This window comes from Cetorhinus maximus, chromosome 12, assembly GCF_964194155.1.
Source record: "Cetorhinus maximus chromosome 12, sCetMax3.hap1.1, whole genome shotgun sequence".
In the NCBI taxonomy this organism is placed as follows: Eukaryota; Metazoa; Chordata; class Chondrichthyes; order Lamniformes; family Cetorhinidae; genus Cetorhinus; species Cetorhinus maximus.
The window spans coordinates 53,291,220-53,310,172 of NC_135890.1; the positions used below are offsets into that span (position 1 = coordinate 53,291,220).

The 18,953-nt window shown below is 42.4% G+C and overlaps 1 protein-coding gene across 1 annotated transcript; it reads right to left on the reverse strand.

Moving 5' to 3' along the window:
• Nucleotides 1–881: 881 nt before the first annotated feature.
• On the reverse strand, nucleotides 882–15,148 carry ldhba (lactate dehydrogenase Ba). Its single transcript, XM_078553601.1, has 8 exons — nucleotides 15,017–15,148; nucleotides 11,055–11,214; nucleotides 9,692–9,809; nucleotides 9,354–9,527; nucleotides 7,075–7,248; nucleotides 6,031–6,148; nucleotides 4,162–4,285; nucleotides 882–1,246 (listed from the first exon to the last, which is right to left on the reverse strand). Exons 2-8 carry the CDS (start codon nucleotides 11,181–11,183, stop codon nucleotides 1,079–1,081), a joined length of 1,005 nt encoding a protein of 334 aa, XP_078409727.1. The 5' UTR covers nucleotides 11,184–11,214; nucleotides 15,017–15,148; the 3' UTR covers nucleotides 882–1,078.
• Nucleotides 15,149–18,953: the final 3,805 nt, after the last annotated feature.

Here is an 18,953-nt window from a genome sequence, read left to right on the forward strand (position 1 = left end):
GGAAACTTTCTACTGACAGGAAGCATTGGTAACCAGAGGGGACAGATTTGAGATCGTTGGCAAAAGAACTGGGGCGAGAGCAGGAGAATCCTTTAACACAGTGACTTATGATCTGGACTACACTGCCTGAAAGGGTGAAAGCAGCACATTCACTAATTTTCCAAAGGGAATTGATTATAAACTTCCACAAGGCTATGTGGAAAAGGAGTGAGGCCAATTAGATAGTTCTTTCAAAAAGCACAGGCACAAGGGGCCAAATGGCCTCCTTCCGTGCTGTATGGTTCTATGGGTGACTGTCGAATAAACTATTTTTGGCCAGAACAACAGAAAACTGATATCAGGAAGCATTTCTTTATAACAATTCTGTGATTCATACCTGGGCTGGACTTTGTTATTCATTTATGGGATGTGGGCATCGCTGGCTAGGACAGCTCTTGAAGGGGGTGGTGAGCCACCTTCTTGAACTACTGCAGCCTATGTGATGTAGGTACACCCACAGTGCCGTTATGAAGGGAGTTCCAGGACTTTGACCCAGCAACAGGGAAGGAACGGTGATATATTTCCAAGTCAGGATGGTGAGTGGCTTAGAGGGGAACTTCCAAGCAGTTATGTTCCCATCTATCTGCTGCCCTTGTCCTTCTAGATGGTAGTGGTCGTGGATTTTGAAGGTGCTGCCTAAGGAGCTGGCTGGGGAGTGAAGGCATAGCACTGGAGTCATTTAACAGGTGGTTAGACATTATGACTGTGTTGGGAAAGGGAATTCTAAGTTTTAAGGAGTGATGAAGTAGATAGGTCACACTCATTTGTAAGAAAAGAATATGCCCCTGATACACGAAGGTAAACAGACAAGTAATGTAAGAACATCAGTACTTTTGAAGCAGTTGAAAGATAAATGGAAGGTTTACACAGTTTATTCCTTTTAAGCAATAGCCACATAATTTGGACCAATTACAACTGTTGAGTGCACCAGGTAACAACATCTCTAAATACAAATCACGTACAAGAGAATGCAGATACTTCTTGCTGTAATTGGCCGATTTGTTCCATCAGTTAAGGAGTACTGCAGTCATCCTTAAGATTACAGATTCTGCAGTTCCTTCTGAATATTCCACAGGGTCTCAGCACTCTTTCTCAGCTGGGCCACCTCATCATCCTTCAGCATTTGGTTGATGACATCAGTCAGGCCATCAGCACTCAGGACACAGGGCAGGCTCAAGAAGACCTCATCCTTTATGCCATACATGCCCTGGGGTTAAGAATAAATTACACAATCACTGGAGAAACCACTTCGCATATGCAGTAAAGTCCATCAAAACATACATTGTTCTTACCGGCTAAAGATACAAATTGGGCATTTCAGCCAAGATGGTGGGTGAAGCCATGGGAAAGTTTTAAAAAGATCACACGTCAGTCCCCCCACACCAACTTCTACAATCAAGACATCAGCACTTTTGGAAGTCTTAAAGCAGCTATTACTTGCCTGTCAATTTACAGGAGATATGCAGCACAGAGAGAAGGACACTTGTACAGCAGGCACTTAATTAAAAAAAACGGGAGTCTCCTATAGAACCGGCTCAATAAAATAGCTGGAAATGCCAGAGAGCTCTGTTTGCAGGTACATTCAAAGTCCATACTCTCAATGTTAACCAGCAATGCAATCAGAAATTCCTTCCAGCTGAAGGTGTGATATATTGCGGTGTATAAAAACAGATAATATCGAATCAGCTGCTCATTGTCCAGCTAGCATATTTCACCATGTTGACTCAACAGAATGAGTTAATTAAGGGATGATATGCAAATATAAATTAACTTGACATGAATTAATGGCAAAAGAATTGGCAACCCAAAAAAAGCATACATATAATCATTGAAAACATTTCTACCTGTCTACTAGTTACTAGAAAGGCTAATGGAATGTTGGCATTTATCTCCAGGCAGCTGGAACACACAAGGTGTAGAATTTACATTGCAGTTATATAAACCTCTGGTTAGACCTCATTTAGAGTACTGCATTAAGTTCTGGGCAGCGCATCTCAGGAAGGATATATTGACCTTGAAGCTGGGATGGCACAGATTCACCAGATATTGGGGTTAAAAAGCGTTAAATCACAAGGACAGCGAGCACAGGCTAGGGCTGGGATTTTCCGTGCCTGGTGTCGGGTGTGTCCGGTGGTGTGAGCAGACAACATGGCGCAAATCGGTTTCATGACAGCGTGAATCCAGTTTGCGATCATCGGCCATATTTCCTGCCATCAGAAACCTCATTGTGATACATCAGCATATCAGCCTGTGGACTCATTTCCTCCCCCCCCAACCCCACTGGATTGTCCGCCCATGTCGGCAGGAAAGCACGCCGATGTTTCATAACAGCACATAAGCGATGTGCACCTAGTTGGCTGCACTTCGCTTGGTTTGTTTTTCCACCTTGCTTTGGGCAGCACTCACAGTCATCAGCGCCAGACTTCACAGATGGCACCACATCACTTTTAGGGGGGTTCACAGGTAGGTCTCTACTTACCAGATCAGCTATTTGTGGGTGGCTTTTCAATGGTTCCAAGCAAGACCTTGACATGCAGAAGGGGAGAAGTGGCCTCAGGCAAGGGAAGAGGTTGCAGGACGAGAGCTGTATTGGGGAAGGGGGGTATCCCAGGGTGCGTGGGGGTGGGGAGGGGGGCACATGTTGATCTGTGCGAGTGGCCTCAAGATGGTGAGGGCTGAGGCAGTCTCCAGGGGAGATGAGGCCAGATGGATATGGTGAGGGTATGTGTGTGTATGAGAATGAGTGGTGATGTCCCTTGAGCTGGTAGTGAGTGAGATGCCAGTGAATGTGTGATGGGCTTGGGTGTGAGAGTTTAGAGTGATGAGACAGTTGCCATAACCTGCATGGATGAGATAATTTGTCCTCTATCTGCATTGGATGGCAACATTGTGCAGTATTGGCAGTGGTCAGTGCCATCACTGACCAAGCTGGAGTGGTAATTGGCAGGAGGGCAGCTATGAGCGGGGGTAGAGGACATCACAGCAGGCCTCCACGGTGTCCAAAAGCCACTTGAGGGCTGCAGTCCTGGGCTGGAAGCACTGAGCACAACTGCACTTAAATGTGGTGTCTGGCATGATGAAGTGGCAAAGTGATGGTGTGGCAGGTGAATCGGAGCCCGCCCACCATGGAAACAGTGTGTTTCCCGGGAATGCACAAGTAACATGGTGAGTTTGGGACGACAGGGCGTAAAACCTGCCAGAGGCTGGCGGGTCCACCCACTACCACACTTGCTGCAAATCTGTGACAATTCTACCCTAGGTGTGTATTCTGTTGAGTAAAGAAGCTTAAGGGGTGATTAATTATCAAAAAACTGCATCTTACAGTTTTGTACATGGATTACAGAATTTAACTTGTATCTAATCAAATTAAATCTGCTGAAATGACCTTCTGCTTTCTAATTACTCTTTTAAATAAATCTTAATTATAGTTTACTGCTCAATTGACATAATCCATGTGTTTATTCCTCTGCTGTCTGTGATTCAAGTAACCAATTAGAATAATCCAATAATGTGCGTGATGGGAAAGCAAACTCAGTATAACCAAAACTTCGTAGTATTTCTGCTGAAGAATTGATGGTCTGTTTATCTCTGGTTTCTTTGTTGCACACATCAACACTCGCTTGTTCCGTGTTTGGTTGGCATTAATAGTACAGCTTTTGTGTTCATTCAGTTTGTAACTAATAATTTTAACCTGTGTCTCGCTATCAGTTTACCAACACTGAAATGTTAATGTGAGCTGTGTCAAAATTGATTAAATGCAATACATAATTTAGTGAGTTTTGGTTGCTTGAGCTGATTACAACCACAGAAGGAAAAAGCACATCATGCAAACAACTATTGTGCGGAAAGGGCATAGAGCAAGGAATATTGAATGACTGCATAAAGAAAAGCTTCACCAAAAGCCTCAAATGTAACAAACCACAGTGGAATCAGTACAGCAAGGTCTGTTAACACTGGCATAATCTAAAAAAGTACAATAGAATGTAATTCAATGGCTATTAGATAGAGATGTCAGTGTGGAGATCCCAACACTAACTATTAAACACTCTTAAAGAGTTACTTAATTTACTATAAACCAAGTAATACACTAAATGAATCACTTAATGCAGTGAGATTTCATACCTTTACCATGGTGGATACTGGGTGAACTCGCTTCAGATTTTTTACAATGGATTCGGTCAGTTCAGCAACACTGAGGCCAATGGCCCAGTTAGTGAATCCCTTCAGTTTAATCACTTCATAAGCACTAGCAAAAAGCAGAGTTTTTGATTAGCCATTTATACATCTGATAACAGCCACAACTGCAAGGGTGTCAGAAACTCTTAATACAAGTTCCATTAACAGCACAAACTGGAATTAATGCTGCTTTACAGCATATACATTGTGCAGACTACCCATGAAGCTTGTCATGGTGGCTGTTTTTAAATTATATATTTATCTATTGAAGTAAAATATTCCAAACTTATCAGAGGCAAGTTCTTAAATTTGCCAATTTCAGCTGTCAGCATTCACATTAACTCATTTCTGTTAGCAAGATCTTATTAGACTATTTATGACATGATGGGCTAAATAGCAGCCTTCTGTGGTGTAAACTTCCATGATTTCTCTATTGAAGCCATCATAAATAAGCATAGGAATATCATTTTTATCTCCACACCAACAGCATTGAGTGTAAAGTTTATAACACCTGTTACAGCTCAGGCATCATGCCCCCACCCATGCCCAGCCACCAGCAACATGAGCTTGACGACAAACTCTGTAAACAGGCCAAGTCTCCTGTTAACTGAAAGCTTTATTCTCCATGGGACCTTGCTGTCCCTAAATTACCTGTTGTTTTGTGGGAAAATCAAGAATGAAGGGGCATGAAATTAGAGTAAAGCTATTCAGCAGGGAAACTCAGGAAACACTTTCTCACAAAAGAGAAAGTAGAAATCTGAAATTCTCTTCCCCAAAAAACTTGGATGTTCAGAGACAATTGAAACTGTTGGGAGAGAGACTGCTAGCTTCTTCTTCAGCAAGAATATCAAGAGAAGCTGATGTACAGATCAACCATAATCTGATTGTTGGAACAGGTTTAGGGGCTGAATGGCCTACTCCTGTTCTTATGTTCTCTACATTACAACAGAAGGTACACTTCAATAAGTACTTAATTGAATGTGACAAGCTTTGGGACACAGATCATGAAAGGTGTCAAGTTAAAAATTTTTGTATTCTAATTATTTTGTAACAGTAACCAATCTGTTTCTGTAACAAGTCATGTGTTTTTTTTATTCATGGGATGTGGGCCAACATTTACTACCCATCCCTAACTGCCCTTGTTCAGAGGGCACTTAAGAAGCCAACCACATTCCTGTGGGTCCGGAGTCACATGTAAGCCAGACCAGGTAAGTAGGGCAGATTTCCTTCCCTAAAGGACGTTGGGTAAACCAGATGGGTTTTTAAATGACAATCGGCAATGGTTTTGTCGTCATCATCATTAATTCCAGACTTTTATTGAATTCAAATTTCACCATTTGCTGTGGTGGGATTTGAACAAAGGTCCCCAGAGCATTACCCTGGGTCTCTAGAATACGAATCCAGTGACAACATCACTATGCCACCACCTCCCCAGGTTATCTTTAACTGAACCATATTAACTTACATCTTTTAACAATTGTTAATTGTGGATATACTAATGATATTGGTTCCCAAGTACATTTCAAACATGTATTCTTCTAAGTCTCTGTCAACTTTTGGTCCCTTAGGAAATCAAAGGATATGGGGAACAGGCAGGAAAGTGGATTCAAAACCCAAGATCAGCCATGATTGTATTGAATGGTGGTGTGGTCTACGCCTGCTCCTACTTCTTGTGCTCTTGTACATCCTGACTGATTTCTGGGTTGCTGGTTAAAGCTTCATACAATTTCAAGAGAAGTCAAAGCTCAGACATCAGCCCAATACATTTTCAAAATTGTCCTATGTCGATCATTTTATAAAGACTTTATTTTGTACCTGTCCACTACCATTTTATGCACATCTTTCCAGTCCTCCTTGTCCTGAGCAGTTCCGATATCAGGGTTAAGCTGCTGCAGTCCAACACCTGCCACATTGACACCACTCCAGACAGGAACTGCAAATGCAAAGCATCTGAATGTACACAGCTCATGCAATGTTGTTCTAGAGATCTACTGGCAAACTGCCACTTATTGCAGCATCTGGCACAATTTTGTGCCATGTGCTAAAAATATAACAGGACAATATGCATGTCACATTCACTTTATTTTAATATTTCCGTGCAAATGATAGTTTATATGTCACACGTTACCTCCAACTCAAGCATCAGAAGTGTTTGGTGAGCAAATGAAGATAAGTAGTTAACAATAAGGAAATAATCAACAAAGCCCAGACCTTATGCTAAGATGAAAGGTCATTGACCCAAAACGTTAACTCTGTTTTTCTCCCTCCACAGATCTGAGTATTTCCAGTATCTGCAGCTTCTGCTTTTGAACAACAAATCAACCATTTTACAGCAACACCAAATTCACTTAAGCTCCTTAAAAATTACATTTTATAATCATACTAAATGACACAAAAGTCATAAGTCAAATTTTAAGCACTAAGCAGGGTTTTGGTGGACAGGGCAGGAAGAGTGCAAAATACACTTGCTGGTTTAAATTTTGGGCCCTAGAGCTTTAAAAAAAAAATCCCAGGTCTCACTTGCCTCCAGTCTTCTGCTCACCCAAAACAGGCAGGTGGGCAGGTGAGGAAGTTCAGGCAGATGGGACTATTGGTTGGGTGGCTCACCAGTAAGCTGACAAGTCATGGGGAGAGGGTTGTGTGGGGTTCTCACAAGATAGAAGGGCCTGGGGATGTTGAGGGCTGGGGAGACCTTAACAGGGAAGGGTTCCGAGTTACGGGCAGACAACTAACTTGCTTGGTTTTAACTGTCCTCCCACCTGGGATGATAGGGTTAAAATCAACTCCATTTAATACAAAGAGAGATTTCTGTTACATGTATCAATTTGCATCACAGGATTTAACCATTTTTGCCCTTACCACTGGAATCTCCATGTTCACCGAGCACCCATCCATGGCAGCTAGATGGATGGAGACCAAGTTTTTCAGCCATCAGGTAACGGAATCTGGCAGAGTCTAAATTACAGCCGCTGCCAATCACACGATTCTTTGGGAAACAGCTGATCTTCCAAGTTACGTAAGTCAGAATGTCAACTAGAACCCAGAAAAAACAAAAACACATGATTCAAAGTTCAAACTGATTACAATTAGAGCAAACGCAGCAGAGTGGCAGGATTCAATAAAGCTATTCAACCACAAATGGATTTGATTCAGTCATTTGGTAATACAGAACTTAAATATTACTGAAGAAAGAGGCATGTTGCTGAAGCTTTTTGTCTTATACTCATCAGCACAAACACAAGAATACCAAATGGGTGCTGATTGGTTGACAAGTTTTTGGTTGATTCTGACTGGCCAAGGTATTGCCATGGAGAAAGCAATGGGGAACTACAGGTCACCCTAGCTCCTGGGCAATTCAAACAAGGTGCAAGGCAAAAACAACCACCCTTCTCTCCTGTAGTATAAATCGATGTGATCGTTTGAAATTTGGCATTCTTGCTTCCGTCCTGATGAGTACAAGACAAAAAGCTTCAGCAACAGGTCTTCAGCAGTAGCAGGACGTCTAGAAAATCAAAATACAATCAGGCAAAGTCAATGTGGCTTTGTGAAAGGGAAAATCAGGTTTGACAAATGCATTGGAGTTCTTGGAGGATGTAACCAGCAGGATGGATAAAGGGGTAGCGTATTTAGATTTCCAAAAGGTATTTCAATAAGGTGCCACATTAAAGGTCGCTACACAAAATAAGAGCTCATGGTGTTGAGGGTGATAAATTATCATGGATAGAATGTTGGCTAACTTACAGGAAACAAAGTCAGGATAAATGGATCATTTTCAATTTGACAAACTGTAACTAGTGGAGTGCCCCAGCACTGATCCCTGTGGCATCAACTATTTATGATCTATAGTAATGATTTGGATGAAGGGACTGACTGCATTGCAGTCAAATTTGCTGACAATACAAAAATAGGCAGGAAAGCAAGTTGTGAGGAGGATACAAAGAGTCTGCAAAGGGATATAAATAGGTTATGCGAGTGGGCAAAAATTTGGCAGATGGGGTATAATGTGAAAAAAAAAAGTGAACTTGTCCACCTTGGCAGGAATAGAAAAGCAGCATACTATTTAAATGGAGAGAAGCTGCAGAATGCTGTGGTACAGAGGGATCTGGGTGTCCTTGTACATAAGTCACAAAAGGTTAGTATAATTAGAAAGGGAAATGGAATGTTGGCCTTTTTGAAAGGGGAACGGAATATATAAAGTAGGCAAGTCTTGTTGCAGCTGTACAAGGCATTGGTAAGATTGCACCTGGAATACTGTATACAGTTTTGGTCTCCTGACTTGAGGGGGTGGGAGGTGGAGAGATATACTTGCATTGGAAGCAGTTCAGAGAAGGTTCACTAGGTTGATATCTGGGATGACTTATGAGGAAAGGTTGAGCATTGGAGTTTAGAAGAATGAATGAGAGGTGATACATATAAGATTGAGGGGGCTTGACAGGGTAGATGCTAAGAGAATGCTTCCATTATAGGGGCAACAGTTTAAAAATAATGGGTCTCCCATTTAAGACTTAGGAGGAGAAATTTCTTCTGAGGGGTATTTAGTCTTTAGAATGCTCTTCCCCAGAGAGCTATGGAAGCTGGATCTTTGAACATATTCAAGGCTGAGCTAGACAGATTTTTGATCAATACAGGAGTTGAGGATTTTATTGGGGGGGGAGGGGGGATAGGTTAATGAAGTTAATGTTACAGTCAGATCAACCATGATCTTATTAAATGGCGGAGCAGACTTGAGGGCCGAGTGGCCTACTCCTGCTCCTATTCTTATGATGTTAACTTGTTAACTTCAGCCTTGGCTCACATGTAGCACGCTTGCCTTTAAGCCAGAAGGCTGCGAGTTCAAGTCCTATTCCAGAAACAAGAGCATGAAAATTTAGGCGGACAATCCAGCCCACTGAGGGAGTGCTGCAATGTCAAAAGATGCCACCATGTGCAAACTGGCTGCTGTGTTTCTCTACATTACAGCAGTGACTACACTTTAAAAGTACTTCATTGTCAGTGAACACCGTCAGGATGTCCTAGGTCCTGAACAACGTTATATAAATGCAAATCCCCTCCTGTCTTATATAGAAGTTGCTGCTGGTGTTGAAAGTTAGAGTTGCCAGACTTGGAAATAAATTTGCCATTTAAAATTCTGCAGTTACCTGGGTTGGAAACCACAATGATTGTGCAGTTGGGACTGTATTTTACAATCTGAGGGATGATGAATTTGAAGATGTTGACGTTTCTCTGCACCAGATTCAGACGGCTCTCACCCTCTTGTTGACGTGCTCCAGCAGTAACAACCACTACCCGAGAATTAGCAGTCACTGCATAATCTGTACAAACAGAAAATAAGTGAAATTACAAGAGCAAGCAAAGGGGCAGGTTACAACTCTTCAACTTGATGCACTTGGCTTAAAAACACTTATTACCTGCATTTTGGATCTCAAGGAAACAGAAAAGCAAATTATTTCTCGCCTATCTCATGGTACCAGATTACCTTTATCAGCCATAATCTTTGGAGTTTTGAGAAACAGGCTACCATGAAGAAGATCCATCATTTCTCCCTTCAGTTTGTCTTCCAGAACATCAACCAATGCCAACTCATCAGTAAGTTCCTAAGAAAGGAAGTGGGGTCTAGTTAAGGTGGCATCTCTTTCACAACCCAAACTGGGTAGTTTAGGTAATGTTTAATCACTTAATTTAAAACAAACTACCAAAGATTTGCAATGAAAAATAGGCTTAATCTGAGCTAATGACAGTTTCTATAGGAAGTGAAGCTTTCTAGGCAGCTTTTACTCATGAGTGGTAACAATTTTAAAAAAAATATTCTTTCATGGGATGTGAGCACCACTGTCAAGGCCAGTATTTGTTGTCTACCTCTAAATGACCTTGAACTGAGTGGTGCTAGGCCATTTCAGGAGGCAGTCCATTACTGTGGATTTGGAATACATAGGCCAGACCAGATAAGGATGGCAGATTTCTTTCCCAAAGGGGATTAATAAACCAGATGGCTTTTTTAACGACAATCAACAATAGTCTCACGGTCAGAGTTACTGAGACCAGCTTTCAATTCCAGATTTTATTTACCGATTTCAAATTCTACCAGCTGCCATGGTGGGATTCAAACCCATGTTTCCAGAGAATTAGCTTGGTCCTCTGGATTACTACTCCTCCATTTATATCACTTTGAAGTAGCTGGGAATGAAATTATTGAAGTACCAGTGTTATGCAGAGAGAGAAAGAGAGAGAGAGAAGCTGGGCTTGTCCTCCTTGGAGTGGAGAAGGCAAAGGAGAGATTTATTAGAGGCATTCAAAATTATGAAGGGTTTTGCAAGGAAAAACCTTTCCACTGTCAGGAGAAACAGTGACCAGAAGGATTGTATATTAGGGAAAGAACCTGAGTACAGATGAGATTTTTTAAAAATATAAATGTAATGTGCTGTTATGATCTGGTATGCTCTGCTTGAAAGGATGTTGGAAGTAGTAACTGTGGAAAGGGAAATAGATATATACTTGAAAAGGAATAAATTGCAAAGGTTACGAGGAAAGGACAGGGGAGTGGGACTAAATGAATAGCTCTTTTAAAGAACTGGCACAAACAGGATGGGCCAAATTGCCACCTCCTGTTCTGCACGATTCTATAATTTGGTAGACTGCGAATTGAAACTTCTACATTGGGATGGTGTCAGTTTGTTAAAATCCTGAGATTTGCACCTTTATAGTCACCAGCTTGCAGAGCTAAACTAAATCTTCTCCAATTCGGGTATTGCAGAATGCCTCACACCAGTGCTGTAAAATTTAATGCTGCTACAATAGAAACTACAGAAAAAGACAAAGAGGGCATGAGAGACCAAACTTACCCTTAAGAGAATGCTAACAGCACAGGCCATCCCAACCTGGCCCACACCTACAACAGTGACCTTATTTCTTGAAGCATCGGATCTTTGTTCAGACACTGGTGTGATAAGTTTTTCCAGTACAGTTGCCATGTTGTCTTACTAAATTTAAAAAGATGGTTCACTGAAACAAAGAAAATAAATAAGTTGTTAAGACATTAAAAATATAAAAGAAAATGGCCACATCCTATCAGTAGGTTCAAATAAAGTGCTTTGGTAGCTATGCTGCTAGTCCCAGCCAGTTGCAGAAGAAATACTTTCACTTAAACTAGAACAAACCACATGAATAGTTTCTCTGCTGGAAAATGGCCTGCAGCAAAAGATTATAAAGAGATGGTTACAGTACTAACGAAGCTTTATAAGAGCGCCAAAACCATGGTTAAATATGCTAAAATTTATGCCATTATAAAAGCATTGAATTTTTTTTTCTAAATTTTGCTCACCAAGGATGTCTATGATGGAGTCCAGCAAATGAAATTTCTTCTATTTCAGGAAGCCAGTGTCAGCATCAAACATTCTCTCAATGATGGACAGCTGTAGCAAAGTCAGGTCCCTACATTATACTTTAAAAGTAGCTGTACAGTATTTTTGGACATCCTGAGGTCACGAAAGGTGCTATTGAAATGCAAGTTATTTATCTGTTCAAAGGAAAACTGCAAAAATGCAATATCTGACGTGGGGAATAGGAAAAAACTCCAATGCTGCACCATCCTGAGGAGTGCAATTACATAAAACTGCAAGGCTCTTGCAATTGCAGAAGATTCAATACCTGCCCCTTTACCTCCCCCTCCTCATTGTCCAAGGGCTCAAACACTCCTTTCAAGTGAAGCAGTGCTTCACTTGCACCTCCCTCAATTTGGTCTACTGCATTCGCTGCTCCCAATGCAGTCTCTTCTACACTAAGGGGAACCAAACACAAACTGGGTGACCACTTTACAGAACTCCTTCAGTCCGTCCACAAGCATGACCCAGACCTCCCCGTCACTTGCCATTTCAACACACCATCCTGCTCTCATGCCCACATGTCCGTCCTTGGCCTGCTGCAATGTTTCAGTGAAGTCCAACGCAAACTGGAGGAACAGCACCTCATCCTCCGACTAGGCACTTTACAGCCTTCTGGATTTAACATGGAGTTCAACAACTTCAGACCATGAACTCTCTCCTCTATCCACACCCCCTTTTCCCCTCAATTTTTTTTTATCCACTTATTTTTATTCATTTCATTGCTTTATCCCCTTTTTGATCCCTTTTCTTCCCCCACCACTGTCCCCACCCCCCACAAGGGCCATCTGTTACTTGTTCATGTTGTTCTTTTTACATTCTATTATCACATTCTGCTTTCTTACCTTAACGTCCCCATCAGCACCTCCTTTAGTCCGTACTGCTACCATTATCACCCCCTTTGTCCTTTTGTTCATGACATCTTTGTCAATCTCTCCTTTGCCCCCTTCTATCCAGCTTCACCTGATCCATCCCCCTTAAACAGCATAAATTTCATCACATTTCTACTTCTTTGTAGCTCTGAAGAGTCATACGAACGCAAAACTGCAACTCTTTCTCCACAGATGCTGTCAGACCTGTTGTGTTTTTCCAGCATTTTCTGTTTTTATTTAAAATTTCCAGCATCTGCAGTATTTTGCTTTTACGTAAGGTTAAGACATGGTTTTGCACAGATAGTCTGTCAGCACAATGTAGGTTCATGCCATCTGCCTGGTAATGCTGCAAATAGGCTGGTTCTATAAGGCAAGATTGACTGTTAATCTACAAGCAATTTTTAAATCACTATCTACTCTGCCCCAGCTTTGAAAGCACTCACCAGAGCAGCACCTTATGCTTCATTTTCCAGGCTATCTCCCCTGACAGCAAGACACTCATGTTGTAGGCCCAGGCTTCCTTAGGGCATTCTCATACCTATCTCATTACACATAGGAGCCTCCCTGCCAACCCACAGAGGAGACCATACCTCATCAGTCTGAGCTGGAACTGAACGCCAGTCCATGAGGTGAACTGCCTAGCTCTCACAACAAATTTGCAAGCATGGAGTGATTCACAGTACCCACACACTGCTTTTAAACACAAACAGTGGTCATCTGTTCATTTTTGGTATGGAAACTTGGCTCTATTTAAATGACCTTGTAGCAAAGACAAATGCAGTATGCAATCTGTAAACATAATCTACCTCTTTCCTGATACCCCAAATCAACACAAAAATATATCTCATCCATTTATACATTTGTTACTTCCGGGCTTGCCGACTCCAACATTCTTCTGGTCAGCCTCCTGTGGAGGGATTTGAACACGAGGATGAGAAATTTAAAAATTAAGGCTTTCAGTGACTGAGAGTTACCTCCCCCCCACCCCACCACCACCACCACCACCATAGTGCTCACTAACTCCTGGAACAGCAATGCCTCAATTTTAGACTTCTCATCCCTGTGTTCAAATCCTTCCATGGCCTCACCCCTCCCTAGCTCTGTAATGTTCTCCAGCCCTACAACCCACTGAGAATTCTGCATTCCTTCAATTCTGGCCTCTTGTGCATTCCTGACTTCTTCTGCTCCACCAGGCAGCCTAGGCCTCAAGCTCTGGAATTCCCTCCGTAAACCTCACTGGCTCCCCTTAAAACCCAACTCCTTCTGTCCCAATATCCCCTAATGTGGGTCAGTGTTAGTTTTTATTTTTATCCAATTACGCTGAAGTGCCTTGGTACTTTTACGCATTAAAGGCACCATAAAAATGCAAGTTGGGATGGTCTGAAGAACATTCTTAAATGTTATCTTTCTGTCAAATGCTTAAATGAAATTACAGTAATTTGTTACTTATTTCACACTTAGGGCAAAATCTTTTAGCAATTTAGTAAAAACTGACAAGTTACTGGAGATTTTAGCCAGGAAACCGTGCACTCTTTACCATAGTGGAACATGCACCGTACAGTCTCAAAGGACCTCTTGACAGAGCGACCTCCATGCCAGGCTGACAAGGTGACATTCAGCGCAAGCTCAACACGTGACTAGTTATATATGAGTGCACTGGAACCCTGCCAACAAATGCACCGCTACATTTCCGAACTGCGGAAAGTGCAACTTTTTAATGCCAGGGTTAAGTCTTTTTCTTTTATTTACGTTGGAAACTTTTCAAGTGAATGCATTGCAGGAAGTCCCATTTCGCACGCGTACAGATGCAAAACACAAAATGGCACAGATACAAATCGAAAACAATGCACAATTCAGGTCAATGATACTTTGCCAGGCTAGAAGCGATAAGGGGAAGGGGGCGGGGTAATGATGAACTGAAACTTTTGAATGCAATACTATTAAACTTGCTGAAAAAAAAAGTATCACAATGACCTCCTACTCAAGAGGAAATTGCCTCTGCATTTTTTCTCCCCCTCCGATGCCTTATTTGCAAGTTGCATACTGCCTGTAACAGGCTCAGTTTCTCTTTGTCTTCGTCTCTTATTCAAGGTCGGGGCTGACCGCTTTGTAGTCGTTTCAGCCGAGCCGCCAAACAAACACTGCCCTGGCAAACAGACCCAGCAAAGGCAAGCCATCCATCAAATACCAACACAACCTTAATGCACCACTAAACACACGCCTTGCCCTTATTTCAGATCATTCTTCCTCCAACTGTAAGTTTCAGATTACCCCGACCTTTACCAGACAACTTTTGACTCCGAGATATCTCCCGCACCCAAAGCAATTCCAATTAAAAACCGTGTTGTTTTAAGACACACACACACAAAAGTGCAAATATTGCCACGTTAGCAGGGGCGAATTGATTTTACAGTCGAGTTACTTTAAAGCGACAGAGTAAAATTAAAGTTCACATCACAAATGCTGGAAATTGCAATTTCTCCAAATGACAATTTCACTTTTAAAATAGTCAAAGTGGTAAATTAGTTGCAATGTTGGAGTACAGACACGTACCAGGAGTCTCCGATATCCACTCTGCACCTCCACTGCTCTCTCTCCCTCTTGTGTTTCTTGCTGCAAAGGGTGAACTTGAGGCAGCTCTTCAGCTTTATGTGACTGACCGAGCACGTCACAGTGACTCAAAGGAAGGACCAAACCTCCTTCTGCATACTGCTGGTAAGCGAACTTGTCTCCATCCGACTCAACTGGGACTTGTTGCAAAAGAATCTTTTGGTAGCCGCGCCGTGTTACTTATTTATACTGAAGTCTAACTTTTGCCATTGGTGAATATCATGGTCGAGAGACTTTTTATTTGCTTTAGCTACAGGTGGGTGTGTTCGAATGTTGTGCCCACATCCTACAGGAGATGATAAGATTTTTTTTCTTGCAGGCGTCTCCTCCCATACATTGGGCTACGGCCCTGGGTGTTCAGTGTCACTGCAGTGGAACATGTTGCAGGCCTGTCAGTGAAAACTTCCAGCTTTAATTTGGACGAAGAGTCATGCGGACTCGAAACATTAACTCTGTTTCTCTCTCCACAGATGCTGCCAGACCTGTTGAGTTTTTCCAGCATTTTCTGTTTTTATTTTAATTCAGTCCAATTTGGGCCGATTTTTGAGAGAGAGAGAGAGATCCCTCCTCCCCTTCACAACAAAAACAGAATTACCTGGAAAAACTCAGCAGGTCTGGCAGCATCGGCGGAGAAGAAATCAGTTAACGTTTCGAGCCTTCATGGCCCTTCGGCAGAACTCCCCTTGTTGCTTCGTTTGTGTGTGCCATAATGAGACGATTCAATGTGGAACAATCTAATAGGGTTCGGTTTTCAAAGTGTCTTTCTCTTAAATGTTAACTTTAACTTCCTCCCTTCTGCTTTTGGATTGCAAATTCTTCTTGTTCCTGTGGAGGTTTGTACTTGCTGAGTTAGTTCCAGCATTTTCTGTTTTGTTGCTTTTCTAGCATCTTCAGTATTTGGTTTCTGTAACGCTTGGATTATTTGCTAGGAATCCTGATGAAAGGTCACAGATCTTGAAACGTTGGGTAGCTGGATTTTTCCTACTAGGCAGAAGGGAAATTTTCTGACTCGGCAGACCCCTCTCCATATAAATGGCCCCTGTACACACTATTTTTGCTTCTTGGAGGCAGGGCTGGGGTTGAGTCGGGTCTGTCAACCCTAGAAGCAGTTCCGAGACAGCCATAGAGGCATGCAATTGCCAAGGCGGACTAGTTAGAAGGCATACCTCCATTCGCTGGGACTTCAGCCCAGTTGTATTAAAGGCTGTTAGGTCCTTTAGCCCTCTTCACGCCATCTCCCATGACCCCTTCATGTCCCCTGAAATGCACCATGCTCCCTCATAGCTCCCATGCCCCATCCATGCCCACTTCCCAGTAGGCACTATGTATAGAACCAACGAGCGATATAATAACAAAATGGCAAGTTTTGAAATGTTTTTGAAAAAAAACATTCATTCGGAAATCTGCTTTGAAGAAAATAATTGTTGCTCTTACTACATTATAAAAGATTCAATCAGACACTGCCATTCATAGTTTCAATAACAGAAGCTTTCCCCCGCTTCACGTCTCTTAATCTTGTCAAAATAATCATACAGGCATTGAAAAAACAGAATAAAGGAAAAATAACTAATAACCATTTAAAGATGTCAATCAAAGCTAAGATTCCACTTCAGACTGTGTTAACCAACCACTGCTAAGCTGATCCATTAGAGCTCAGCCAAGCATTCATAATAAGGCGATCTGATAACTCTATCAACATAAACGGATGGCCATATAACTTGCATTTATATAGCACCTTTAACTTAGTAAAATGTCCCAAAATGCTTCACAAGAGCATTATCAAGCACCATTTGACACCAAGCCAAATAAGGAAATATTAGAACAGGTGGATAGGTTTTAAGGACAGATAGGGATGAGGGGAGAAGTGCGGGAAAGGAAGTCAGAATCCTCAGGACTGTGGAGAATCCAGAGGCTGGCTGATGAGAAAGTCAGAGGCCATGGGCTTGGGTACCAAAGGTTGTGGGCAGTTGGTGAGTCCTGGGGAACAGGAGATGGCGGGGTGGAGGGGAATCAGGGGCCTGGGGAGGTGGGAACCGTAGGGCCAGTGGGGAGACAGTGTCCCGGGTAGCTGACTGAAGACTTGTGGTGGGGGGAACTTGGGGAGAGCTCAGAAAGGGGCTTCTAATTGGGGTGGTAATTATCTCCTGTACCTGACAGTCCTCTCCTCCCTGTGTCTGCCTGGTTTCTTGAGGGTCAGTGAACCCAAACATTCACGATGGTCTGTAAGAAAGAGGCGTGCAGCCTTATTATAACTAATGCTGAAAAAAGGGACATTTTGTCAAAGCTTTTTGTCTTGCATTCATCAGGACAATTCGCAAGAATACCAAATGTAATGGAAACAACAATTTACGCTGTATGAAAAGTGACTGCTGATTGGTTGGTAAGTGGACTCTGATTGGTAGCGGCATTGCCATGGAGAATGCACCTGTTGATGGTGACTGACAGTTACCAAGCATTGTTTGAAATTTAAACCAGGCAGCTTGACTCTGGTCAAGGCATCGCCCTGAGGAATGAACCAGCGAATGGCTGTCACTTACTTTGTTTAGCTGAAACAGGCACAATGTGTATACATGTTCTTTCTGTCTGCAAAGAACAGGGCCCTGTGCATTAATATCTGTAGCTTCCAGTACATGCAAATACACCACACTGTGAGCCTGACTGACAATCTTAAATTGGTTGTCAGTGTAATTCTTAGCACACTGAGGATTATTTAGCAAATGTTGTCCAACTGCGGAATCACATCTAATGTTGGATATTGTGTTTGAGTTTTGCAAGCACGGGCAGGTTGGGTACGATCTGTACCTTGCCCATTCTGAACAGCGGCTGGGACATGCTGTTTGATATGATCCGCCAGTCTTAGAGGCATATGGCCTACATACCCAGCATCACATTGGCACTGAAATTCATATATCACAATACTCATTTGTATGATAGGCATGACATGGCTTGATGGCAGCATCCTATTAGTGGTGAATACCACTTGTGTTGCTCCTGCCTAGTAGCAAAGTGTAATAGCTAGCTTACCTGTTGCTCAAATGTTTGAGATACCTTGCCCTTCCAGGGTAAGCTGAGGCAGAGTGGGCACTTTTCAGGGCAAAAAGTGACGGACTTAGGCCTATTCATGAGTTTGTGCAATATACAATGCAAAATGATCTGATCAGGGTAGTCATTATACCACGGGATGCTTTTTATGTGCCATTTTTCAGCATCATTAAATGGTGAGTAAGTGGCTCGGGCCCTATTTACAAGGTTGCCGATACAGCCAATCTTGTGTCGTATGGAATTGTAAGAATTCCAACGCAACTATTGACCAGTGAAGGTAGGCTTGTGATAAACCGCGGTAGAGAACCCCTTGGCAGATTTCTCAATTCGTACATCAAGGAAGCAGAGTTCATTTGACTGCTCCATGCAGCTGCAGATTTAAGTGTAGCAAACACATCATCCACCTATCGGAAATATGCGAGGGAGGAAATATAGGAGGTTATGTGTCATTCCATTGAAGCCATGTTTCTCATGGAACGTGACAAAGATGTTTGCGAGAGCTGGACCTAGAGGGAGTCCCATGGCAACACTATCTATATGGGGATACATGGTGTCATTAAAACTGAACTCAATTGCATGCTGTTGCCGAGTTCATAAGTTCAATGAGTACTGATTCACGCAATGGTGGCAGGCCTAGATCGCCATGATATGGTGCTGCAGCACAAATATCTGTGGCTGCCTTAAGTGGAATATTGGTGAATAGGCTAGCAATATCAAATGAACAAGTGGACACAACATTGCTATCAGTATGCGGGTCCTGTGTGGCCTTCACAAATGTGAAGGAATCCTTCACCGTGTATGTGGAAAATTTGCTCCAAACTGGTCACAACAGTTTGCC